Source organism: Photinus pyralis, unplaced genomic scaffold (assembly GCF_008802855.1).
Source record: "Photinus pyralis isolate 1611_PpyrPB1 unplaced genomic scaffold, Ppyr1.3 Ppyr1.4_LG1, whole genome shotgun sequence".
NCBI classification, from domain to species: domain Eukaryota; kingdom Metazoa; phylum Arthropoda; class Insecta; order Coleoptera; family Lampyridae; genus Photinus; species Photinus pyralis.
Window position 1 is genome coordinate 58,301,038 of NW_022170249.1, and position 27,124 is coordinate 58,328,161.

The window sequence follows — 27,124 nt, forward strand, 5'->3', positions numbered from 1 at the left end:
AAACCATCCAAACGTCAAACGTAATTTTAAATAATTCAATTCATCGTGAATGAGCTAGAAGTTCCAGAAACTATACGAAATAAGGGCAATCTTGTGATTTAGTAGGTATTGACAATTAATAATTGACGTTTCTAATTTTCAATGACCTGCAAATATATGTTTGTTTTGTCATTAACTATAAATGAGTTACTATGGTGATACTGAGTGCTTTCGGTTTTGCGCATAAGTTGACGATAAATGTCTATTTTCGAAATAATCTCACTACTTGAGGATTGAGGTTATTTGATATTCATAAAATTTATTCGGCAGAGTAAAATTACTGGGAGAGGGAAAGACTAAGCATTAGTATAAAAGAATGGACATTCGACGATATTATTATTAAGTAGAGCGTTCGCAATACTAACAGCTTAAAAATGAAATTCATTGGTTTGATTCTTGTCGTAGCTAAGGCGTAAGTACTATTTTTTGCTATTATATAATGTCTTATAGAATTAGTCCGGCTTTATTAAGTGACATTTATAAATCGTATTATGTACATATGTACAATATCATTTACATTATCCGCATAAAAATACAGTTTGTTTCTTTTTTTAGCAAATCTGGAGCCAAGTGCTGTCCGGAATAGTAGGCAGCAGGAACGTACCTACAGTTTTTTGTCTACATAGAATTTTAATTACTATGTATAGAGTTGAATAAAATGTAGATTACATATTGACGTTTAATTTAAATTGAATAAAGCACATTACAAGACGTATGTAATAAACAGGAACGGACCAAAATTGAACTTTGTGAAACGCCGCACATCTCTTCATTGCAATCTAAAGAGCTAACACCATGTGACACTAGCTAACTGATATCTCCCCTTTAAAGGTAGGTATTCACGTTCAGTTCGCCGGCCGGCCATGGACTGTCAGTCCAGGCCGGCCGACCGTGATCGTTGGTCAATACACACGTTCAGTTTTAACATCCGGCCATCGCCGGCAGTCCATAATCGGATACGATATTTGCCGGCCGGTCGTATTAAATTCAATACACACGCACAGTCTATGATCGACAGTTGCTTGATATAGGTATGTTAGAACAAGACGATTGTTGTAATTTTAGAAGAAGAGAAAGGAGAAAACTGTAGAAAATTTGGGTGAAAGACTGCTCAGAAAACGTCACACCTTATCTCACATGGAGATAATACGAGAACTCCGAACATCAAGTGAAATTGATTTAAAGAACTACCTGGGAATGGATGACAATTGCTTCGCGTACTTATTGAATTTAGTATTACCATTGAATATCAGATTTATTATTCAATGGTATTACAAAAAAGACACTGTTATGCGGCAAGCATAGGACAAAATTTTACTCCAGACTAAAATTAATCCGTCCGTCCTATGCCGGCCGGCCAAGCAGTACACACGTTACGATCTTCACCGCTATTATAGACAGGCGACAGGATTTCGCCGGCCGTCTGCCTCTACGTGTGTAGTGAAAAGCGATCGTCCGGCCGTGGACTGACAGTCCATGGCCGGCCGGCGAACTGAACGTGAATACCGACCATTAGAAATAAGTACCTAACACCATTAAATAAGTGATAATTGGTAATAGTGCTCTTAAGTCAATATAATTTATTTATTTATCTACGACTATTAAAGGGGTAGTATACCCAAAATCAAAAAAATTGTAGAAGCAAATCTAAGAACAAAATTTCAAACCGGAGTTTTCTACGATGAGTAATTTTCAAATTATTAACAATGAAAGTTTGAAAGACAGAACATGTGACGTCATCCCGACATCGTGGGTGCGGCAGCACGGATCCAAGCAGTCCGAACGCGTCAGTCCTTTCATATTCTATTTCGCTTTTCTTTGAAAAAATCAAGAAAACCTTACTGAAGTATCATCGGAACATATATCCTCAGATAAATTTGAATATTTGTAATAAATTTCTGTACCCACCTCAGATTGGATACCTATACTTTCAGTAAGCGGTATTGGTTCCATTTGATTCAGTTCTTCTGCTTGATTGTGGCATATGTTTGATGTTGAACTGGTTTCTCCACTACGAAATTGATCGTTACCCACAATAAGCAATCAGACACAATCTTACTTTCTTAGATAAGTTGACTAACGTTTTGTAGCTTTATTAGGACCTTTGTTTCCTGTGAGATGTAAAGAAGGGATTGCAGTATTGTTAGCCTTCTCAAAACTTTATACTGAGGCACAGGGTCCTTTCCTTCTTGTATCTTCCAAAAAAAATTATCATTTTTAAAGTGGACACTGCAAACGAGGTGACTATCCATGATTCAGCGGTTTTTCTACTTTTCCAGACTTTATTTCGACACGGCTCCTTCTTTTCTCGGGGAAAATTTGCATTTTTCAAATTATTGTTGCAGCAGAAAACACAGAGTTAGGCATTTTTGAAAATAATGCAGAACACTGACTACCAGTCTCAAATTAACACGTCAAACGTCATTGAATCCATATATTGCTATAGCGCGCCACCGACCCATTTGTCGGGATGACCTCACAACGACCGTTTTTTACATTCGACACCTTACCATTTAATAACGAAACGGCGTAGCGACTTGCGGTTTTCACCGTTACTCCTAGATATATATTTTTAATCTATCTTTAGACGAAAACTTGAAATTTGGGTATACTGCCCCTTTAAATAACGTCACTATATTTTAGCGAATTATGATATGTATTATTATCGGTTCCTCGAAAATCCTTTTTTTCACTACTAGCGTCTGATGACATGGTTAATAACCTTTTTTCCACTTGTAAAGTAGGCTTTCTCGGCATTTGTTCAAAGTGGTTAATAATTTTTTATTATTAACTAGTAGTCAATAATGAGAACTGTCACGCTGTCACTTTCAGAAAACACAACCCGAAATTTCGCTCAATGAACGTTTAGACAAGTTCTCTAAAACGAATAATTGCCACCATTCGCAATTTCCAGAGAAATTACATACCTAAAATTATCACATTTTGAAAAAATTCGAACGAAATTACTCTTTGAAAAATCTCAATGACAGAACAAAATACGGCCTGTTTGACTTGTACTTCCACGTACTTGATTGACATGTTAAATTAAGAAACAAACAATTCTGTCCAACCGTTAACTCTCTTATCAATATAATATGTTAATTTAGAGGATTTCAAGTGCTAGTAGTGAAAAAAATAGTATATATACCACGGTAGAGAAGTCTATTATTGCCTTCGCACCTTACACCCCTCGGCGCAAGCGCCTCGAGATGTAATCTTGGTGCTCAGGCAATAATAGTGGACTTCTCTACCTTGATATATAATGTACTATTATCTACTTTGCGTTACTAATCGACATCAAAAACGGTTTAAATTATGAAGGCTATTATTAACGTGTTTTTGGTGATTTTTATTTGTCGTATATTGGTAACATCCGTCGCGGCACAGAATATGTCATATGTCAATGTCAAACGTCAGTGATGGAGGTTAAATTGTTTGTTTTGATAATGATAATGAATTATTGAACTTTTGTGTAAGTTTAATAGTAAAGAAGACTTTCCTAGTTATATAAATCAGTGTAGGTAAGTGATACACAATAATTGTAAAGAATTACCTAATGTTTGGCAATTTTAGTGTGTTTATTACTTAGAAATAAAGAATGCAGTTACTTGTGGGAAAGTGGATTCTTCTGTTACATGGCACCAGTAAGTAAATGCAATTATCTGCAATTCATTTATGCCATACTTGCTTTTAGATTACCAAGTAAAAAAGTAACAAGAATGGTGGCTGCAAGCATGTGAACTATCGGAATTCGAGGATGTAAAAAGAAGGCTGTGTTCTCGTCATTTTAACCGTTATGAGTGCATCGATTTGGATGCACGCAAGCACGATGGGGGTCACTTAACACCTAAAAGATTTCCAACTCTACAATGTTACTTTCATTTTAAAATCAGTAAATGTCTTTAATTTAATTGTGTTTCTTTGAACATTAGTAATGTATCCACTTTGTATTATAGCTGATGCGAACTTATCCGATTTCATGTTATATTCAAGGTATAATCCCTATAGTCAATTGCAATTTAAGTTTCTAAATCGTTACAAGGTTGCCCATCGAGGTTGAAGGGTGTAACCGTAAACAAACTCGGCTGAGGAAGCTTGAAAGTTCTCCGTGAAAATGCTACAGATTCCAAGCAGAACGATAGGGAGCACCTCGAACCAGGACGCATTGGGCTGCACACGAACATTGCTTTGAGTTAGCAATTAATTTGTTCCACTAGGCCAGGGGTCGGCAATCTGTGGCTCTTTTGATATAAAGTTGCGGCTCTCCGTATTTATCTAAAGAAATTACTTCATTTGTTTGAAATTCGCCTTTTTAATTAATCTTATTTGTTTACCAAATCAAAAGTACACTTGCAGCAAATAATTATCTAATTTGTGACACCTGTTTACCTTTACTTTCTTGTATTCTTTTGTTTTTTTATTATAGCAGCCTACTCCGATGTATAAACACGTAATTAATTAATGAGTAAGTACTTTTGTGAAAAATATTCAATAACATAAAAACTGCGGGGTTTAAGCACAGGGCGCCCCTTATAAACATTGAAGAGAACGCAAAAGACAATCGAATAGCGAAATAAAACAGTAGTAGCTCCATTTGAAAAAGAATAGTTATAGCAGTTTGAACAAATGGCATTGAAACAAGTAAAAATATGCAGGATGTTCTATTTAAAAAGATCAGTTATTTATTGACATCGTAAAAATGGGACACCCTGTACATGCAAAAATAATTTCTGTAGATCCGCAACCACCAATATTTTTTACCAGGTATCAACTATGTAGGAAAAACCGACGCATTGTTGCAGGACCCTGTATATAGCCAAATACTATAATATTAAAACAAAATTTTTTTGTGGCTCTTTCAAAACTGGGAAATTTTATAAGTTGTAATTTTTGGCTCTTCTGTTTCAATAGATTGCCGACCCCTGCACTAGGCCTTTGGCTGCTAAGTGGTAACTGCAGGTGTGGAATCATTGCCGAAAACAATGTTGAGGGTACAAAAAACGTCCCTGATAGGTGATGGGAATTTAACCGTGATAGCCAACAGGTGAAATAGCTTCAGCCACTTCCTCTGTGGTTATGATTTTCAGAGGATAGTCCTTGGCCATCAAATATACTTACCCAGAGCCATCAGAAGATCAGGCAGTAGCATAGTCCGGTAGGTGGAATAGGGTCAATGTGAACCTACATGAAACGAATAGAAGTCTGGGTGAAGTGTACGAATGGTGCGTGGTTGTGTTTACATATGGTAATGTGTTCCATTTCAAAAAATTTACATCCAAATTAAATGACAGATTATTTGAATTTGTTTCACTGCTACTAGATCAGTGTTATCAACTTTGAACATACAAAGTCCCTAGTTTAATACGGTAAATTGAGCAGCCGAAATTCCAAGAATTCAGTAAAGCAAAGTAAGATAAAATAGTATATTACACTTGTTTAATAAGACGTATTCTCTATATATCTTGGACGTATTATCACACTCGTTCCATTGAAGCACTCCTCGCTACGCTCGTCGTGCTTCAAACACACTCGTGTGATAATACAGCGTCTTATTAAACTCGTATAATAATATACTAATATACAACTACTTTATGTCACTATATATTTCTCATAATTGCATATGTATAAGTTCATAATTGCATATGTATAAGTTCATAATTGCATATGTACTAAAAATAGAACCGCCCATCTCGTATGTACTACCTATCAGTTTTGTTTTGAATTAAGCATTTCTTAGGTTAGAAATGAGAGATTTCGGGTTACGTACGCTTAACTTTGTAGGTTTATTTGAAAAACAATTAATACAGGAACTTGATCCACCCCTATGACGAGATATGTGCGATATTTATAAAATGGGATGAAATAAACTTGTAAAATACCTGAAGTCATTGGCAAGTTCAGGCAACGTTACTTAACGACAGATACCTTCGCTGATACAAATATTCTGCATGAGCATGAATAAGGTTTTCGTTTGTATTTAAAGTATCTATACCTTCATATTCACAAGGCATTATTTGTAGCATAATGGATTATCGGAAGCCCCGTTTGAAGATTATTTATTATAAGTTTCAGCCTTTTACGAAGAGAAATATGTTTCGTACAACATATGTGGTATTGTCGAAGTTGTGCCACGATACAAAACAATAACATATTGTAAACTCGTTGACAATAAAGGATACAAATTGTCGTAGCACTTAACCACAGTTTTGCATGATTTATTTTAAGAATTGATAATTCGTAACAGGACTTACATACTAGGCATTGACCAAATTACTTAAATAGATGGCTGCAATATGTACGTTAACTAATAAAAAACACCTCTTGCCCTTAAATTTGCAATAAAACTATGCTTTCATTGCTTAAACTTCGTTTCTAAAAGAGGAAGAAACTTCTTGGATGCAGGTCGGAGAAGCGTAACGAAGTCTTTGAAAAATTAGATTACGTATGTGAAACAAAATATTGTATTCCATTTGGCAGCTGTGTAACAATTTCTGCAGGCATAATTGATACATTGGGATCGGATTTAGAGAATAGTTGTACATAGTTACATCACATAAATATCCACCTTACTTCCATAGGTTATGTCACAATCTAAAACAATGAAAAATGAATGACAACCATGTATATTAGCAATAATCTTACGTGTAGGTAATTACGTGTTGAATTAATGACTTCTGGGAACTTAAGATAAATTGCATATTTAGTTCGCCACTTATTATCATATATATAAGAGAAGAAGTATATATTTATGCTTATTATATACTCTGTTTTTTAACTAGGAAGACGGATTTAAAAGTTCCCGCAAAAAATCTTAGTTTCTATTGGCTCCCGCTGCGCCCGTTTCACACCCAGGTAAAGTTGCTATTGACATGATTTAACTGTCAAATTTAATCGCGATTCTTGTCCGTAACTTTTGTACTTATTTTTGAGTTTTTGTGTGTTCTGAGTCCATTTGCATAAATTTTAACAAAAAAAAACAGTTCTTTTAAGAACTAAAGTTGATATTTCGCGTCCTAAGTGTACTGGTATTAGTGATGGATTCAACTCCAAGTACCAGTAAAGCAAGCTTGTCTTTGAAAAAACGTAGTCGCTTAAATTTGGGTCATTTTATCAGTCTTTGAAAAGCAGTTTATTATAAACAAATGTTGTCTGATATTCCGGATATGAATTTTGCTACGCTTGTGTTGAAGATTGCATCTACCACAGGTAACGTAAATAATGATGTAGGTATATATTTGGTGGTTAAAGTATGTCACATTTTAGGAGTTGCACGATCTACAGTATCCTGAATAATTAAAGAATATCGAAGTACTGGCATTGTTACCCCTTCGAAACGTCCCGGTGGTCATAAGGCTGTTGCAAATGTGAGCTCTGACGATTGGCGGAATTGTGTGCAACACATTATTAAGGAAGAAAATAAGATGTGTAGATTGGATGGCCTAATGGATACACTTATAGAACCATTAATTATTTCACTCGGATCGGAGGACAGTGCGACAGTTTTAGTGAACTTTCGGAAAACAGTGACTAAATCGCTTATACATAAAGCAGTAGTTCACTGCTTTATGTATAATGCTGTTTAATAATATGAGTATATAATTCCATTGTTCTGAATTTGTTCAATAACTTAACATTTGTTGTAAATTGTAATGTGGATTGTCTAGTATTACAACTGATAAAACATTTAAAACTACAATTCAAAATAATGTTTCAAAGGCCAAAAAATGTATGCAGGATGATTACCTTATCAATGTATTACCTATTTTTTATAATTTGCTTTTAAAAGTATGATGTATGTATAATATAAAGAAGTTCGTACCAAATAATAACCCAAAAGCATAAATAATGAAATTATCCAAATGTGAAAGAAAAACACATCACGCAACCCACAATACATGTCTGTATAAAATGAGTTATTTTTGTTACTAGATTCTAGTGACATTTTCAGTGTAAATCAGGTTTTTAAATCCGTCTTCCTAGTTAAAAAACAGAGTATAGGTACATTGCGATACATTGAATTAGATTTGAGGTTAAATACCGTCAACGAATGAACGAACGCAAACCATACCATAGGCGTACATTGCGCTACCGCTATGAAGTTGCTACGTTTCAAACTGATTCAGATGCCGCATTTTCTATTTAATTAAATAGTCGTAGATAAAATAGCGTATTTTACTTGCATATATAGGCGATTATGACACTCGGAAAAATTACAACACTCGCCTTCGGCTCGTGTTGCAAACTTCACCTCGTGTCATAATCGCACACTTTATATGCTCGTATAATAATATACTATTTTTATGTAACATATTATACCCTTCACTTTAACGATTTCGTTACTATAACCTTTTCACCTCAAAATTGGACCATTTTTCGAATTTATTTTCCAGAGAAACTTAAAATCGCGGTCAAATTTAAATTTCAGGCTTATTCTACTCTTTCACATAATTTTGTTACTTAAGTCTTTTATCGGAACAAATTATAAATCAGCATATGCATGATGAACAAGAGAGGGATAATAAATAAAAATAAATAATAAATGAAATCGATTTTTGGTAATACAGATCAGTATTTTATTAGTAAAGTTTAAAATTATCGATCTCACAAGTAATCTAACTCAAAATAGACTAGAGCCTAGACCAAAAAATACTTTACTCTTTGCTATTGCAGAAAGCTTTTAGTGAAAATTTGAAGTCTCTAGTTAACGTAACTGCCGAGATCTCAGCCAGCCATAACAAATACAATAGCGTATTTTTTTTTCAAAAATGCGCTAATAATTAAGTTCTTATCGCCATCGCTAACGATAAAATTATAGCACCTCCGAAAACCATATCGAAATTATTTTCTTCAATTACCGATCTCACAAGTAATCTAACTCAAAATAGACTAGAGCCTGCACATCTACCACTACATCAGAAAGCTTTTAGTGAAAATGTGAAGTCTCTCTAGCTATTGTAATTGGTGACATCTCAGTCGGACAGTCAGCCAGCCATAACGAATATAATAGCGTATTTTTTTTTCAAAAATGCGCTAAAAAGGAAATTTTTGAATGTCATTTTTTTTAAAATTTCAAATGGCACGCCCTTTGGGTAGCTGAAACTACACAATTTCCGCAGTAGATATCCAAAGAAACCAGCGAGTCCAGGTTGCGGTTATGCCTCCAGCCGTTGAGTAAAGGATTAGGGTCAACAGAAAGGTCGTGATTTTGAACATTGTTGTTTTAAGTTGCTATAGATTTGTTGACCCTTTATTCGTGTCAGGGTTGGCACGTAATTAATTGAAACTCTCCAATGGTAATAAGTTATCTACTCCGAATTCAAATATCAGATACCATTTATGGCAATCGAAAGCGAGTAGTAGCATTGAGTAAGTAATAACATTGAATAAGGAACCATCTTATTCAATGGTAATAATTAGTTATGTATAAATATTCGTTTTTCACGGATACGTCAGAAGCGAGTCTAAATTCGCCTTCGCCCTATGTATATTTTCATGTGGCAACATTGTAATTAGTGTAGTGTGTGATATGTATGTGATTATTTTTTCAGAAAGCAAAAACATAACCTTAGAAAATGGTTTCTAAAATAGTTTAAAATAAAATTATGTTTTTTCTTAAAAGATTGTTAATAACTATTCCACATATACATAAAAGAGGTTAGCATGCGTTACTAATCAACAAATTTGTATTTTAATTTTAGACTTTAGCATACCATCCCAAACAATTGGAACATTTACGAAAAATGGTCGAAAAGAATACCAGAACAAACCCAATGATCATGAAACTCGATACGCCGGAATATAAATCAATCTTTACCGATGAATTAATTTCCCTAGTTAATATTTTTAAACAGTACGGATACGAACTACGTGTAGCCGGTGGGGCTGTTCGGTATGTTGTTGAAATCTTAAATTATAAGCTTCGCAAATACATTTAAGGGTAGCGATTTATTAATGGGGAAGAAGCCCAAAGATTTAGACTTCGCTACTACTGCAACTCCCGATCAAATGAAAGAGATGTTTACGACAGAAAATGTTCGTATGATTAACACGAAAGGGGAAAAGCATGGCACGATTACACCTAGGATAAACGACAAGGAGAATTTTGAAGTTACCACTTTACGCATTGATGTTACCACGGATGGGAGACATGCCGAAGTAGTGTTTACTACAGATTGGTTGCTTGATGCAAATAGACGAGATCTTACAATCAATTCTATGTTCTTAGGTAAGGTATCCCTTTTAAAAGGGCGTTGATTGCCTACAGTTGAAATCATAAAAAGTGAGCCGAGCCCTGCCGAAGGAATGCTCTTTCCAACGATATCAAATTTGTTAAAATCGGTCAAACGGTTAAGTTAAAGCAGGTTATTGCGAAAACAATTGAACGTCCCACGCCATCTTTATTTTTGAAAGAACTGAGTTTTTGTTTTTACAAAAATGATAGATAAACTGGTTCTCAAAAATGTGAAAAAAGAATGTTTAGTTTATTATGCGAAATTTAAAGAAAATGCAGTTTTAAAATTTAAGATGGCAGTTACGCCCTCTGGTGGTCATTTTTAGAACTTGAAAATATTTTCCAGCAATTCTTCATGACCGATTTATCCAATAACTTTGTTTACCCCTAAGTCATACGACGAACGGTTCTCGAGATATGGCCGAGGAACAGTCTTATTGGGTCACCCGGTACACCTCGACAGTGCGATCAGGCAACAACTCGCGCGAGAAACCTTACTAAAGTAGCCCGCCTTAGGTAGCGTTCATGAAGCGCTTCGTCTGGTCAACGCGCCCAATATCAATATTTTGATACGATATTTGTCTTGTCTCATATTCCTTTTAATATGGTTTTTGTTTTCATAGGTTTAGATGGTTCGGTATACGATTATTTTTATGGTTATGAAGACATACAAAAGCGTAGAGTTGTTTTTGTTGGTGATGCCATTACGAGAATTCAAGAAGATTATCTAAGGATACTTCGATATTTTAGGTAAATTAGGAACTGCTTTTAATGCAGCAGATTTAAATAAATCAGTTTGCGGAAAATGCAAGAGAAACGTTACAAAAACTTGGGTAATTTATATTGAAAAGTGATCAAATTTAACCTCAATTTAATATTATATCACATCCAATGTTTGATTATACCAAAGCGACTTTAATCAGTCGTATACTAAGCCACAGAATAAAAACCATTTGTGCAAACTGAGGTATATTCTCAGTTGGCTTTTCTAAACAAATCTTTCATTAACCTTTCCGTACTGAAACAAACGGAGTAACTGAGTTACCCTAGAGATCATTTTTTCACTTCAACTTTCTTTTCCCACGAGATTAGCATAGCTTGCAAAATTGAATCAGCATGCATTAAGTAATTTTACTGTTACTTGAGGTTTAAATACCTTAATAAATAAAAAAAATTGGACCGCGCATGCGCAAAACGAATGTTTTGAATCACCTACTAGTTTTACTGTTACTCGGGGTGCTAACATACAAAATTTCATTTAAATATCTTAACAAATAAAAAAAATTGGATTCCGCATGCGCAAAACAAATTTTTAGCGCATTTTTGAAAAAAATAATAGCGATAAAAGTAGAACAATAGCTCTTAAGATAAAGAACTAGTAGCGACCGAACGGCTGTATGGACGGACGAACAAAGTGGCCACAATAGCACATTTTTTATTTTTGTGAAAATGAGCTAATTGAAACTGTGGCCGTATGCTCCCACAGATTTTTTTTCTACAGATACTGAACTTTCTGGTGTAGATTCAAGTAAACAATTAGCGTTGGACGTCATTCTGCTGAATTTTCTATAATGACGATTTTGTCGGAACTGTAAATTGAAATGCCGCAAGTCTATTGAGAACGTTTTCCCTTACTGCACTTGGCAATAGTCTTGCAAACGGCCTCTAATTTACTAAAGCAAAACTGAGTTTTTTAATCACTGCACAATCGATTAACTACAAAACAGAAACTGAACCAAATATTAACAATTAGATGTAAGATCTGAAAATTAGGTTAAATTTGACTTCTCTTTGATATTCAAGCATACTTTGTTAATGGTCCGGAAACTGATTTATAATGGGATGTAAATTTTATTACCCGTCTGTATCAACAGTTTAATTTCAAAATTTCTAGATCTACTCCAAAATTTTGTAAATTATTCTAAATATTGTCAACATATGGCCTTATGTTAATGTGTGGTCATCTCTTACAGATTTTATGGAAGAATAGCAAAAGTAGCAAATGCACATGAAAACGACACTTTAAATGCCATTAGAAATAACGTGGAAGGCTTAGAACAAATATCTGGCGAAAGAATTTGGGTTGAACTTAAACAGATATTGGAAGGAAATTTTGCTGGTGATCTCATGGCAACTATTATAGAAGTAGGAATTGCTCCATATATAGGTAAGTCGCCCAAATTCAAAATTTCTATTATGTACAGGGTAGTTCAAATTTGTGGCTCACCATTGGGATCACCGCAACGGTGAGAGATACAGTGTAGTTTAAATGGGGGCAAAGTTGTTTCTTTTTGTGACTAAAAAAACGCTTTTGAAATTTTTGAAAAATTGTTGAAAATAGCTGAGATATCACCGAAAAACTGAAAATAGCAAATTTCGTTTTCTTTTTCTCTGTTAGCACCTTCTATGGGTAATTTACTTGAGAGAATCTTTACTTTATGCAATGCTACTACTTTCTCATTTCTTATGGGCGCCATATTGGATTTTTACAGAATGAGATAGAGAACAAAAAAAGAAAAATAATGACGTGTCATACTTTTACATAAATTTACAAGAAAAATGTCTAAATCAAATATCCTTTCTAAGGATTAGATTATAATATGTTTTAGTTTTATATCATTCAAGCCACAGATTGCTGGGTTAAATTAAAACAAACTTTTTTTTGGCAAAGCGAAAAGTCGATATAGGTACAAAAAAACAGCTACTGTAAATAGATTGTCTTTAATTTTTACAACAAGAATTTGTTATCTCACTGCAGGTATCTTCATCACTTTGTTCTGAATCGATCGAAAACTCGCTCAATTCACTATTCGACAGCGAGTAATAAAAATGCTCCTGATAGGAAGCATGGTCATCAATATTCTTCTGCGTTTCTTTACTAAATTTAAAATCGTACAAACTATGAACGGAAGTTTCACTTTTAACCTTCTCTATATAAGCTTCCAAATCGTCCACTTCATCTTCCTTACTGTACACTTTTTGGGTGGCTGTGTTTCGGTGGTCTGGTAAAAGTCGATCTACTTTAGCATCTATTGTCGATGTCGCCTCAGTAACATGCTGAACTTTGTCATACATTTGTTGTATATCTCCCTCATATATATTAACCGGGTAACTTACAGGTTTGTCATTATATTTCTCCACCTTCCCTTTATATGATTGTAAAACGGTCCACATAGAAGAATCCGAATTTGTCGATTTTAATTGTCTTTCCATCTCCATTTTCTCCCAGTTTAATTTTGAAGCTTTACGATAGTTGTACAATATAACCTTTGCCTTCAAATTTTCCAGGTTTTCTTGAATGATAAGGCTTTTTAAATCAATTAGTCTTCTTGTATGGTTTGGTTGTTCGATTTCTTTAATTACTGGATAAGGTGTCTCTTTAAATGAGCGAAGTTCTAATAAATCCGCAATGCTCTCGACGGCTTCTGTAAGGTATACGTAGATTATAACATACAGGTTGAAATTAAACTGGCAGAGAACAGCTGGTGGTGGAATCGTCCCTTCATCGACAATTTCTTCGATGACAGTTTCGCTTTCAGATTTCAAGTGTTTGTTAGGTACCGTCACAATGTGAGCATAGGGGTCAAAATGTTCGTCTACAGGATAGCCGTCGTCGTCAGAGTCCTCTAGTTTCTTTACCTCTTTTTGGCTGGACGATTTTGGTTTACTAGGTGGCTTGCTTGGGACATTTTTGCCTTTTAAAGGAACCGCTGATGTTTGCGTCGTATTAAAATATAGATTGAACCTCGTTTTACAATCTTTCGCCGGTAAATCTTGAATGGTTGCATTAGCAGGTTTATGCTCTTTGTTGGTGATATTTTCGATTAATGGGGGTTTTAAAAACACTTGGAGGGGAGTTTCACAGTTGTGATGAATGTTGTAAGGTTTGAGTTTAGGGTAGACAGTGTGTTTGTTTACCTTCATTTTATGCTTTAATCTCTCGATGTCGTTTTCAATTTTATAGAAACACCTGCAAATTATTAAATATACCTGCGTGTATGTAGTGATTTTCAAGCTTTCATCAATTGATGGCGACTTTAGTTTGGCTATGATCATTTCTAAGTCTTTATTTAAATTTGATTTGAATGTAGGACGTTGTATGGGCTCCTCTGGTTCTTTTAGTTGACTTATTTCATCTTCGAGAAAGATATTGGGTGGAAAAACTGTTTTAGGAATATTCAGCGTTGGTTGTTTTGTAGAAATTTGTCGCGATAGTTGGCACTGGTACCTTTGGGAAAAACAAAATTAGGATATTAAATTCAGATTGGGTAAGTATAAAAAAAGAGGGAATCAGAAACACATTTGGCATCCAGTTGTCGACATGTTCAACAAAAAAAGAGTTTTCAAATGGAAATAATATTTGAAAAGAAAAGAATAAGTTTCTTAAAAAGTTAACTTGTCCGCATGGAAGCATTTGTTGTGTCCCAGCACCGCCCCTTTACTGTATTTATTCACTTCTCTCGCATCACTTCGCTTTTTATTGAGAGAAATACTTAATGCGCAAGTAAGAAATTTACTTCTGCGCATGACATGTTTGATATAATCAATAGAGTTGCGTTTGTAAAGTTGTGCTTCTGTTAAAATCTAAAAAAAATCAGTACACAAATAAGACTGTACGTTTTGCGCATGCATCACGCAGCTTTCCCCATGTTTAATATAATCACAGATATACACAAATGGCAGATTGATAACCTAGGCAGTTAATGGGGAAAACATTTAGATAGACTGAGACAGTGGTGACAATAGAACTAAAAGCTTCATTGTACATAATGTAGGCACACAATAACCATAATATACATGTAGCAGAAGCTCAATGCAACATGGCTGCTGATCTCAGCAACCAATCAAAAATTAGATCCTATATTTGGGATTCACATTACCACTAAACACATTGGGTTATTATAGCAGGTTTGTAAGGTGAAATTATTGTACTAATATGCAAGTGAATTGAGTTTATCCTGCCCTTTTTTAAACTTGAAAATATAACCCCTTAAGCCGGATTTATAGTTCCGTAGCCGTAAGAACGTAAGAACGGAACCGTAAAATCTTACGTTAACGAAAATTATACGATTTATAGTTACCGTAGTGGTAAGAGATGAGCTTGCGCATTAGCGCGTAACGAATTCTGTCATTGTATGTCATCTGTCAGTAAGAGTAACGTGCATTTCAAAATAATAATAACCAACAAAGTGTCAATAATTATTGTAAATAAACGAAACGAACGTCAGGATAAACTCAACTGTTTGAATTATCCGAGTACTACCGAAGACAAGCGTGTTAGCACGATTGACCGTAAGAAATAAGATTTGGGCATTTCCTACGTACCGTAACCGTTCTAACGCAACGTTAACGCGAACTATAAATGTTCACGCGCAACAAGTAGGGTTTAATTCCAAACGTTACGGTACGGCGTTGCGGGTACGGAACTATAAATTCAGCTTTAATCCTATCCCACCTGAAAGGCCTTTTTTTTAAGAACTCGAGGCTGCCTTGAATTAGCTTGAACATGCAATTAACTTAATTTTCTAATTAAGTAATCAGAATTGCCAGGTTTTCTGTACAGCATGATAATTACTCTGCAAATTTTCTCTAATTTGACCATCGTCCTATATTCTGTAGTTTATGATGAAATACTTTACAATTTAGTGTGAGAGCTGCCCTATCGAACAAAACTAATAATAAGAGACGTTTTTTATGCAATAAGGGAACTTCGTGGCACAATTACACTGACCACAATTTAAATTATAGGTATCCTTCAAGGTGTCGTGCTTTAATAAATGACGATTTAAATTTTTCGCACAGAGTGCACGTAATATCCCTCAAAGTTAATATGCTGCTTTAAGTTTTGCTTATCGGGAGTAGCGCAATTGCACTGTTCACAAATTAAGTGTTTGAGAAGGCTGTGTGTGTTAATAGGTGACAGTTTAACCGTCGCTTACACGCGCTTTTTATTAACATTGTTACACGCGTGTGAGGGAAATGCTCACATAGCCCTGACTTTTGTTGTTTTATGAATTGCTACTATTAACAGAAATTTGTTTTTAAATTTGCGGGTATACCAAAACCTTAATAAAACGTTAATTCTGAATAACTTTAAACTCTACAGTTTTTTTCTGTAAAATGTACAGGAGGGCAGGATATTGCATAAAACTAATTTCCCATGTTAAATCTTTATGTTCCTACTTACCGTGCACCACCAGGTATGCGCCATTAAAGCGATAACAGAAAAAATTGAATACAACAATAGTACTTTGTGTACCAAGGCGGGAAAGTGGTTGTTTTCCGGGGCGAAGGAAGATATGGCCAGGCGAGGCGCAGCCGAGGCTGGCCACTTCCTGAGGCCCGGAAAACAACTTTCGTGCCGTGGTGCACACAATATTTTTTATCCTATACAATTACATTTAAAATTAATCCCTCAACAACGTCCGACCGCAAGCGCTTGAATTTGGATTTGCTTTAACGCGTCAACGTGCACGCGTTTGTTTTGTTTATTTCCATGTTTCCTGCTGACTACGCGAAAAAAATTTTACGAAACGGTGCAATCTAAGTGGGCCCACGAGTATATTTTTTAGTCGTAGATTTACCCCTTTCCCTTATAATACAGTTCAACACAAATTCAAATTCCAGCGCGCTTGCGATTGCACAGTGCGGAGTCACCGAAGGGAGTCACGGTGCAACAGAGCAGAGGTGCAAGTGGAGAATACCGATCATATGCGAACTGAGTTGACATTTCCGGCATTTCACTGGCGCGTGATTATTTCCTTAGAAAATAACGGGATTTAAGGGGTTGTAATTAATACCAGGCGCATTTGAAATTATTACTGGTCTTGTGTATTAACAAATGTGTTTTAAAATTGAATGTGTGTTTTCAGGGACAAAATCACACCGGTTACATTTTAAATCCTTCGCAGTATCCATGTCTTGTCAAATGTTAGATGCTTTTAAGACTGGATTTATGCTTGGCGACGAAAGCGCAATGGGCACACTTTAAATCCTTGATGATCTTGTGTTTTAAAAAATGTGTTTATAAATAGATTTATTCATTCCTTACAGTCACACTGGACACATTTTAACTTCGGGGTAGTCTCGTATGTTAAAATGCTACTTATTGCGGATAAGCGGGATAAGCGGTGTTCTACTTACAGTGCAAAGTACATCTTGGTGTTAAATGTATTGACACAGATGCTCGTTATTGAAAGTAAATGGGAGATTATGACGTAAGTTTGAAACGTTTGAATTGGTCAAGTGATATTGGGAAAGTATTCAAATTCACGAAACATTGATAGGTATAGGTTCGCGGTAATTAAATAAATTCTTGAATTCAGTAAAATAAAGTGAACATAGGGTAAATCTAATTATTAAATCCGTGTTGACGATTTTATGTTTCTTATTTAATTAAAAAGAAATAACTTCTTTGACATTTTATTACAACCGCGCCATCTAGCTTACATAAGGCGTATTTTTTTTTCTCGCCTAGCCGACAAAATTGAATTTTCTCGCTCCATGCGTGCAATTGTCTTCTTTCGCGTCCTCACACAGGCGAGAAAATGTAAGTTTCTCCTTGTATAGGATAAAAACAAATATGCTTAGCATTCTTGAGCTTGGAGAAAGCTTTCGATAGTCAGGTAAATATTAGTATAGGCATAGAGTAAATACAATAAGAGTTCCAGACGCTTATTAATTTGTGGCCACCTTTCACACACCTCATAAGTAGATGGCGATGTAAGCGTGGGAAAATTTTCATTCAACGCCCCCTGTTATGTAGGACAGATCACTAAATTGGGTAGCTGAATTAGCGCGTTTATGAACCCCTCAAAGCCGCGGCTTTACGAATTCATTTATAATGTCTGACCTTGAACTGATAAATTTACGTACATTCTCTTTTAATAAATCAAAGAATTTTTCACTTTTCTTTACTGCCCGACCTTTCAAGAGGATGCATTTCGTAAAAAAATACATTGTACTTGCAATTCTATAAAATGTGCGAAACGAAATCCAATACGCACACAACAATTAATAGTAAGTATCGAAGGTTTAATAAATTTGTTGAAGGTTTTGACAAACTTATTGTCCCTATTTAAATTTGATTGCATAAAGATTACAAGATTTGTACCCACATTATAGATAAGGTTTATTAATAAATTGATCGTGTGCTCGTTGGAAACTTCATACCAATTTTTAAACTTCTCGCGTACCTACTTCTGATACAATTCCAAATAATCTTTATGTCCGATTATTCGCTTCGAACAAAGTCTATTTAGTTTTTCTTTGTAGAAATTAATGTTACGCATCCGTTCGTACTATTGATATCCATTTTCCAAATTTTGAAACTACGTAAACAGAATTTAAATATGACGTTATGAGAAAAAAATCGTGTGAGATCGAATGGACATCAGCGCATTTATATGTGGTAGACTATTTTCTATTAGCCAGTTATATTGCGACATGAAAGTCGCAAAGTAACTTTTTCAAAAGATAACCGCGTGGTGATTTTTTAGTCTTCTTCTGCCGTGGTAGAAAGTTGAGGAGTGTACTTGTACCTACCGAGCCGCATAATTAACAATTCTTTAGAGTCGGTGACATCCGGGCGCCATCCCCGAGCGTGGTTTACTAACGTGGTGATTTTTCAGTTTTTCCTGCAGAAGAAGATTTTTTCCTGTCTTCTTCTGCAGGAAAAACTGAAAAATAACCACATTAGTAAACCACGCTCGGGGATGGCGCACGGATGTCACCGACCTCATATCATGTAGCCCCGCCCCTAAAGAATTGTTAATTATGCGGCTCGGTAGGTACAAGTACGCTCCTCATCTTTCTACAAGCGATCTTCTACGAGGTCTCATTTGCTGCTAGCCCGCTAGTCCGCCGGCCAAAGTAAGATTAAAAGCCACCGTTTTACAAATAAATGTGCAAAAAATGCGTTAAAAAGAGATAATTACAAAAAAGTTAATTCACTGTTTGCTGCTAAACAATGGCCTAACGGTCCTAAAACTGTCGTCTAACTTCAAATTCAATATGGACATGGCTTTAGCCATATAATACGCAATGCCAAAAGCTGAGTCGAATTGATTCAAAATTCATAGTGCCCTTTTCACATCTCGACTAATTATAAACCGAAATGCAAACTTTTAGCATTGGAAATGCTTATGTTTTGTATGGGTATGAAGTTACCAGATTCGGGAAGCAGAAAAGAGACAGTGGTGTCGCGTCTAGTGTTGATTGTATCGTACTCGACTGCAATCGGTAGATTCAGGAAATGTCGCGGATACTGTCGATACGGTACTTACTTAACAGTGCGCAGGGGTTTTGTTAATTCAAATTGAAAATTCTCGCACATCGCTCGTGATAGTATTACAAGCATGTTACGCCGTTTATTATTCAGAAAGTGTACGTTTGCGACACGAGCGAGCGCAGCGAGCGAGTTTAGCATGAGTATTCCGTGTGAAGGGGTTATTTATGACTACGGTTATCATTTCCAATGTCTGATGGTTGCAAGGATTGCGAAATCTGTGAATTTTTTATTTATGGAAGCATTTAAATGAAATTGGATACATAGCCACTTGAAACAAAGGAAAATCTAACGTTAGTTTCAAAATTTAGGTTTGCGCATGCGCAGTGTCAACTTTCTTATTTATGAAAGTATTGAAATGAAATTCTTCTTATAAACTGAAATTGAAGTAGGACATCAAAATGGATTGCACATATGCAACGCTACCTTTCATATTTGTGGCCGGATTTTTACGATTTTAACAGAAGTTGCATCTTACAAATGGGAAATGAATGCAAGTGGAAATGCGCTTTTTATAAATCGTTTACGATTACTTTTTTAACTTGTTGTTTTTAGTATTGAGTGGGCGGGGTTTCAGCTAAGGTTGCTCTACCAACCTAACCCACTACACATTTACAAATACCCATGCCCGTACCCGGATTCGAACCAGGGACCCTTAGTACCACAGTCCAGCTTCAACTCAACTGCGACACACAGGCCGGCTTAAGAATGATGTTATTGTTTGTAAAAACATCCAAAACACTTTTAGCTGACAACGTAGTTAAGTATGCTGTATGGCTTTATAACACGGGCCGATAATCATTTTGAAATTAACAATTTTGTGGTTTTCCCTGTATTTCTTACCCGAGCGAAAATTTTGATACCGTATTAAGTTTTAAAGTCTAAGGGCCGGTTTTACAATTACACTTTTACGGAGAATAAGATATTCTTGGAATAACTACTGTGGTATACGGTGTGACCGTGCGCAGGAGCAAAAGAGAGACAGCTCGAGAAGAGCCACGACGAGGGGACTTCGAGTGACGCGCGCGCGGGGTAAACAAGGTAAGCGACAACGCTACATGGTGACAACGGTGAGATTGGTTTTTTGTTTCGGTATCGGTAAAGGTACGTACACGCGATACAAAAACTAGTGCGTTTTTTTTAATCGGTGACGAACTGACACACGCGAAACAAAAGCGAAACGATAGCGATTATAAAACAAAGTGAGTGTAAATACGCAAGGAATATGTGGAGAAACTGTAAGTAATAACTTCTTTCATTTTCTCGCAACAATCGGCATTTATACGGCAAAAGTTTTATAATACGCCCAATCTAATCATAACAAAATGACGAACGATAACGCTACACACAATGACCCCTCGCATAAGGACATTAATGCAGAACATTTTGCACGTCAACAACAAATACTTACGCAGCTACTGGAACTACAGCGGCAACAAATGACGTTATCTGCCGCGACAACGAATAACGCGGCAACGGTAGCTGTACCTAATCCATCGGTCCCGCCCCCACCGACTTTTTCTTATAAAGCGGAAGAATGGGCTGAATGGAAATGCAGCTTCTATCGCTACAAACGCACCATGTTAGTCAGCTGCTCCAGTGAGCAAACGGTCGATTATTTCATCGGGCATCTGGGTACTAAAGCGGAGAAAATTCTAAAGTCATTTCACCTTTCGACGGAAGATCAAAAAAACTTCGCTATCGTTTTAGAAAGATTCGACGCATATTTCGGCGAAAGGAAAAATTTAGTCTACGAAAGGGTCAAATTTCTTCAAAGGGTGCAAGGTTCTGATGAACCCTGCGATATATTTATAAGCGATCTAACCGCTATGGCCCAAACGTGCGAGTGGGCTCAATTAGAAGGGGAGATGATCAAATTGCGAATTATCGCGGGTTTGGCAGATAGTCGGTTGTCGATCCAATTGCAAACAAGGCCAGATGACAACGTAGACGAGGTAATCAAACGCGTTAGGTTGGCAGAATCACTCCGTAAACAACAAGCCGTAATTCGGGCAAGCGCACCAGCTCCAGCCAATGCGCCAACTCAAAGCGTAACGGAACCGGAAGAGGTTAGCGCCATCTACCACAGCAGAGGTGCCATACCAAAACAGAAACCCCATATGCAGCGACCAAATCCCCACGTTAGGACAGCTGACTACAAAAATGACACCAAATCATGTAGAAAATGCGGCCTCATTCCTCGCCACGCGTTTGCGTCGTGCCCTTCGAGAAACGACACTTGTAAAAAATGCGGCAAAATAGGACATTGGTCCACTAGATGCTTATCTAAAGTAAACAATAGACAAAACCCAAAGATTGCGAGCGTAGAAACGGCACCAGATGAGGAAGACAATTTTTTTATGGGATCGATCGACACGTCAAAACCCAAAAAACCGTGGCGCGCGATCGTTAATGTTAACGACACAAATCTAGATTTTAAATTAGATTGCGGCGCGGACGTTACGGTGATAAGATGGGACGATCTCAAAAAATTAAACAAAACACTCGTAGACGCACCAAAATCACTTATATCAGCCTCGGGCGATAAAATCCAAATTGTAGGAACGTTTGACGCAGATCTCCGGTATCGGAATCGCAAATCTCTCGAAAAAATTTACGTGGCAAAGAAATTGCGCGAGAATTTATTGGGCCGCGACGCGTTGGAAACATTGGGCATGCTATCCTGGGCAAATGTTGCGTCGATAGCAGAGCAATTTCCTACTTTGTTCGAAGGCATAGGAAACTTAGGCAAAACGTACCACATTAAAATTAAAGAAAACGCTGTACCTTTCGCAATAGCGGCAGCACGACGGGTACCGTTACATCTACGCGACGCAGTTAAAAAGCATCTCGACAAATTAGAGAATGAAAGCATCATAAGAAAGGTCAGTGTGGCAACAAACTGGTGTGCGCCTATGGTCGTCGTACCCAAGAAAAACAACAGCGTTCGAATATGCGTCGATTATACTATTCTCAATAAATCAGTACAATCAGAACGCATGATTCTACCTGAGATATCCGAATCCCTGGCTCTAATTGAAGCAGAGGCGGAATACTTCTCAAAGCTCGATGCAGCATCAGGATTTTATCACATTCCTTTAGACACAAACTCTCAGTTATTAACGACTTTTATAACGCCATTTGGACGCTACGCTTTTCAAAGGCTTCCGATGGGCATCACGTCAGCCACAGAACGCTTCCAAAGAGAGATGATGGAAACACTAGAAGGCCTAGAAGGCGTGGTCAACATAGCGGACGACATGCTAATCTTCGGGAAAACCAAGGCAGAGCATGACCAGCGTTTGGCCCAAGTATTAGAGCGCTTGAAACAAAGAGGGTTAAGACTGAACAAGGAGAAATGTGTCTTTGGAAAGAAAAAAGTGAAATTCTTAGGTTACACGATCTCCAAAGAAGGCGTGGGAATCGATGAAGACAAAGTCAAAGCCGTACTCGAGATGCCAGCACCAAAGAATGTCAGCGGCGTGAGACAACTGCTCGGCACATTGCAAGTAAATGCAAAATTTTTACCAGAATTGGCTAACATAGCAAGCCCCATATCGCAACTTTTATCTACAAAATATGAATTTTGTTGGACAGAAAGGCAACAGGCGGCACTAGAAGCCATAAAAATCGCATTAACTTCAGCACCGGTATTATCTCACTTTTCTCCTAACAGGAACACAAGAGTAGCAGCCGACGCATCGTCATTCGGTCTTGGAGCCGTACTGGAACAAGAGCAAAAGGTGGCACTTGGAAACCCATCTCCTATGCGTCACGAAAAATGTCCGAAACGGAATCCAGATACGCACAGATAGAGAGAGAGGCACTAGCGGCTACATGGGCCTGTGAGAAATTTCAAATGTACTTGCCAGGCAAACATTTTAGTCTGCGCACAGACCACAAGCCGTTGGTCCAACTGTTGGGAACAAAACCACTATCGGATTTGTCTGCACGGCTACAAAGGTTTAGAATGCACCTCATGCAATACTCTTATAACGTCGAATACATTCCTGGAAAGAAAATGATCATTGCCGATATGCTTTCTAGAGCGCCGATAGAATCGACCGATCCCGGCAGCGACGCGCTTTTAATCGATGAAGTCGAAGCGTTTGCGCAACACATAGGAGAAACTTTACCATTTTCCGACGCTCGTCTACAAAGGATTCGCGAAGCACAAGTCTCCGATCCACAAACGAAAAGAGTGAGGGAATACATCGTCAAAGGCTGGCCCACTAAAAAACGTATGACCCCAGAAGACCGATCATTTCACCAGTTTGAAGGTCAAATGGCGATACTGAACGATCTACTAATGCGAGTCAACAGAGTGTTCATACCGAGAGACTACAGGTCAGAAATCCTCGACCAAATACACGTAGGACACCTGGGCATAACGAAATGCAAAAGTCGAGCAAAGGAGACGGTTTGGTGGCCTGGAATAAACTCTCACATTGAAGACAAGATAAGCAACTGCAATATTTGCATTGAGCACAGGACTCCACCAACCGAAAAATTAAAACCGTCTGAGACACCAGAATATCCGTGGCAGATGATCGGGGCGGACTTGTGTAAAGTAGCGGGAAGAACTTACATAGTCGCAGTGGACTATTGGTCAAGATACCTGGAAGTAGCCAACATGAAATCCGAGACAGCGGAAGAAGCCATAGCAAAACTAAGAACTTTCATGGCAAGATGGGGAATTCCGGAAATTCTAAGAACCGATAACGGACCATGCTTCCGGGGTAACAAATTTAAAGACTTTGCTGAGAAATATGGATTTCAGCACATCACCAGCAGTCCGCTATACCCCCAATCAAACGGTCAAGCAGAAGCAGCCGTCAAAATAGCCAAGAAAATTTTAACGAAATGCGAAGACCCAAATCTAGGATTGCTGAGCTACCGCACAGCGAAACTAAGCTGCGGATTGTCACCATCAGAGCTTATAATGGGCAGAACACCAAGGTCCAACGTACCAGCAAATAAAAGCCTGTACATACCGACATGGTCATACCTGCAATCATTTAAACGCAAAAGAGAGGTGGAAAAAGCAAAATACGCGGCAGATTTCAAAATTCGCCACAGAGCGCGGTCAGTCTCCCCACTTGGGATCGGCGAACAAGTATGGATTACGAACGCAAAGAAATATGGCGTAGTCGTGAACAAGGGACCGGAACCCAGAACGTACATAATAAAAGCAGACAATAATGTCTACAGGAGAAATAGATCACACCTCATAAGAGTCACGAACATACCAACTCAGCAACAAGAAGACCTAGATATAGATCTACCAGAAGACTCCCAACAAATATCACGGGAAGAGGGGAAGGAGTTGAAAGATGACAACAGAGGTCGAGAGAACGCAACCATTGTCGAAACAGAAGCTGGAGAAGGAAGCCAAGCTGAAGAAAACGGAAGAGACCAGCAACGCACAATCGTTGCGGAAACGGAAGAGAGCGCGAGGCAGAAGGAAAATGAGGCCACCGCACCAAGTCCTACAGAAAACGCGACCGCAGTAGGAGGGAAAATAGAGGCCAATACCAGGGCACATCAAGAAAAGTCAAACGCGCACCACCAATATGTAACTCGTTCAGGGCGCCTAGTTAAACCGCCGCGAAATATATGCAACTGCACCAGCGGGTGCAATCACTAAAGGCCGCTGCGATATTTTCCCCAAAAATACTACTCATTGTGTACGTATAGTTAAAAGGACCAAAAGTGTGTGCGTGTATTTAAATCAAGTGTATTGTAAATAATAAGTGTGACTGTCGAACATAAGCATGTGCATGTTTAGTATTAGTGTTAGACAAGCCGGGAACATGACGTCCGGTCCGAACACCCTACAGAAGGGGGGATGTGGTATACGGTGTGACCGTGCGCAGGAGCAAATGAGAGACAGCTCGAGAAGAGCCACGACGAGGGGACTTCGAGTGACGCGCGCGCGGGGTAAACAAGGTAAGCGACAACGCTACAACTACCATAGCAACATGTATGCCATTGGTTGACACAATGGTAACCAACACAACCGTCGACATTTATTCTAGGTATATCTTATTCTCGGTATATACCTTCAATGTAGAATCGGCACTAAAAAGAGCACATGCTCAAAAATAAGTTAAAATCAACAACTTTTTTTAAAATGAAAATACATTTTCCTTTTGGAATTTTACATAGTGTTTCATATACAGGGTGTCCCATTTTCGACACTTTTATAGGCGTTATGGGCTCTTTTTGGGTAAAACTTGCAATGGTAAAATCAAAATTTGCACATTTTTGTTTCAGAGATACGGAGATAAATCAAACAATTTTCAAAATCAGAATGACCGTATACATTCTTAGTAAAAACAGAAACAAAAAAATGTTTCTTGAAAATTATTGATAAATAATCTGCCGATTTCAAAATAAATAATTATCAGTACTATCGGGTAAAAAAGTTATTGGATCTAACTTAATTTTATTTAAATGGCATACCCTGTATATTTCAATCTAAAAATAGCATATTAAATTCTGTTTTTTAAATATAACACCGAAAAAATTCAATATCGATTCAAAAATGTTCAAAAAAGATTTCTTAAAAATCCAAAAATTCGTTTGTAGTAATTTCTAATTTTTTCAGTGTCAGAAAAAAGAGCGATAGTTCGTAGAAAACAGTTCCTTTTGTTGAGACCTTTAATTAGAATACCATGAATGGGTAAAACGTGTGGTCCCCCCCCTCGCCTTTCCCATTTTCAAAAGTTTTACTTGCCACTAAAGGCATGCGCATGTAAAATGGTATTAGACTCTATTAGTGTGACGTCAAATTTGAGCGGGAAATTCGAAACGCTGGTCTTGGCTGTTTTACTGTCGAAGATATTGACTCCTATCGCCCCATACATTAAGTATCACTTTTAAATGGGTCCTCTTTACGGGCTTATCCTGACCTTATGCGGATTAAATAAGCATATCGGCCCTCTTATATTGAAACACTGATTACTTAACTTTAAAGGCAAGATAACGACCAAGTCTAGCAATTGGGAAAATGTAAACATAAGAACATGGTTATGATCATTCCATATTGCCAACCGTAAAGTGTAAATATGGTAGATATATCTTTAATTTTTAATTATAATGCAATTAATGGATTTTATTTAACGATTATTGCTCTGTTTTAAAGTTAAGTAATCAGTGTTTCGGTATAAGCCCGTAAAGAGGACCTATTTCAAAGTTATCCTTAATGGATAGGGCGATAGGGATCAATATTTCCGACAATAAACAGTCCTGCAATTCGAATTTCGCGGGCTATTATGACGTAAACACTAATAGACTCTATTGGTTGTCGCATGTAAAAGTTTAGGACCATTCCCGTAAAAGTAGTTCAACACAGCAAAAGTGGTTCCTGACCGACGGAGAACACGCAAAACAATAGCACCAGCACTAAAAAACGCAAAAAAAGTACAATCTTTGCCGATCTATCTTTCATTGCATTGCTGGTTACTGGTTAGATTGTACAGCATATGTGGTCTGGTAAGAATAAGATGCAAGTTGTCTTACGTATTGAAGAATTGAAGAAACAACTCACACCGGAGAGCCTTTAT

General features: G+C 37.1%; 5 protein-coding genes and 1 long non-coding RNA gene across 6 annotated transcripts in view; 4 read left to right on the forward strand and 2 right to left on the reverse strand.

Moving 5' to 3' along the window:
• The first annotated feature begins 5,751 nt into the window (after positions 1-5,751).
• LOC116158846 lies at positions 5,752-6,242 on the forward strand. The gene is made up of 2 exons (XR_004142833.1): positions 5,752-6,002; positions 6,060-6,242. It is a non-coding gene; the product is annotated as an uncharacterized LOC116158846 (long non-coding RNA).
• Positions 6,243-9,528: 3,286 nt separating this feature from the next.
• On the forward strand, positions 9,529-12,520 carry LOC116158832 (CCA tRNA nucleotidyltransferase 1, mitochondrial). Its single transcript, XM_031471679.1, has 5 exons — positions 9,529-9,693; positions 9,738-9,928; positions 9,981-10,264; positions 10,894-11,020; positions 12,244-12,520. The coding sequence occupies exons 2-5, from the start codon at positions 9,780-9,782 to the stop codon at positions 12,518-12,520; spliced, it is 837 nt and encodes a 278-aa protein (XP_031327539.1). The 5' UTR covers positions 9,529-9,693; positions 9,738-9,779.
• A 442-nt stretch (positions 12,521-12,962) lies between these two features.
• LOC116158817 lies at positions 12,963-17,455 on the reverse strand. The gene is made up of 2 exons (XM_031471662.1): positions 17,414-17,455; positions 12,963-14,498 (listed from the first exon to the last, which is right to left on the reverse strand). The coding sequence occupies exons 1-2, from the start codon at positions 17,425-17,427 to the stop codon at positions 12,992-12,994; spliced, it is 1,521 nt and encodes a 506-aa protein (XP_031327522.1). The 5' UTR covers positions 17,428-17,455; the 3' UTR covers positions 12,963-12,991.
• A 3,426-nt stretch (positions 17,456-20,881) lies between these two features.
• LOC116164087 (uncharacterized protein K02A2.6-like) lies at positions 20,882-23,174 on the forward strand. Its single transcript, XM_031478216.1, has 2 exons — positions 20,882-23,065; positions 23,154-23,174. The coding sequence occupies exons 1-2, from the start codon at positions 20,882-20,884 to the stop codon at positions 23,172-23,174; spliced, it is 2,205 nt and encodes a 734-aa protein (XP_031334076.1).
• Positions 23,175-23,298: 124 nt separating this feature from the next.
• The window catches only part of LOC116158809 (uncharacterized protein K02A2.6-like), a 217,487-nt gene continuing 213,661 nt past the window's right edge, over positions 23,299-27,124 (forward strand). The window contains exon 1 of the mRNA XM_031471655.1: positions 23,299-25,505. Within this exon, the coding sequence (XP_031327515.1) occupies positions 23,338-25,203 (1,866 nt within the window). The 5' untranslated portion in view covers positions 23,299-23,337 and the 3' untranslated portion in view covers positions 25,204-25,505. The remainder of the gene's footprint in view (positions 25,506-27,124) is intronic.
• Positions 26,712-27,124, reverse strand: part of LOC116164095 — a 6,052-nt gene continuing 5,639 nt past the window's right edge. The window contains exon 8 of the mRNA XM_031478223.1: positions 26,712-26,807. Within this exon, the coding sequence (XP_031334083.1) occupies positions 26,712-26,807 (96 nt within the window). The remainder of the gene's footprint in view (positions 26,808-27,124) is intronic.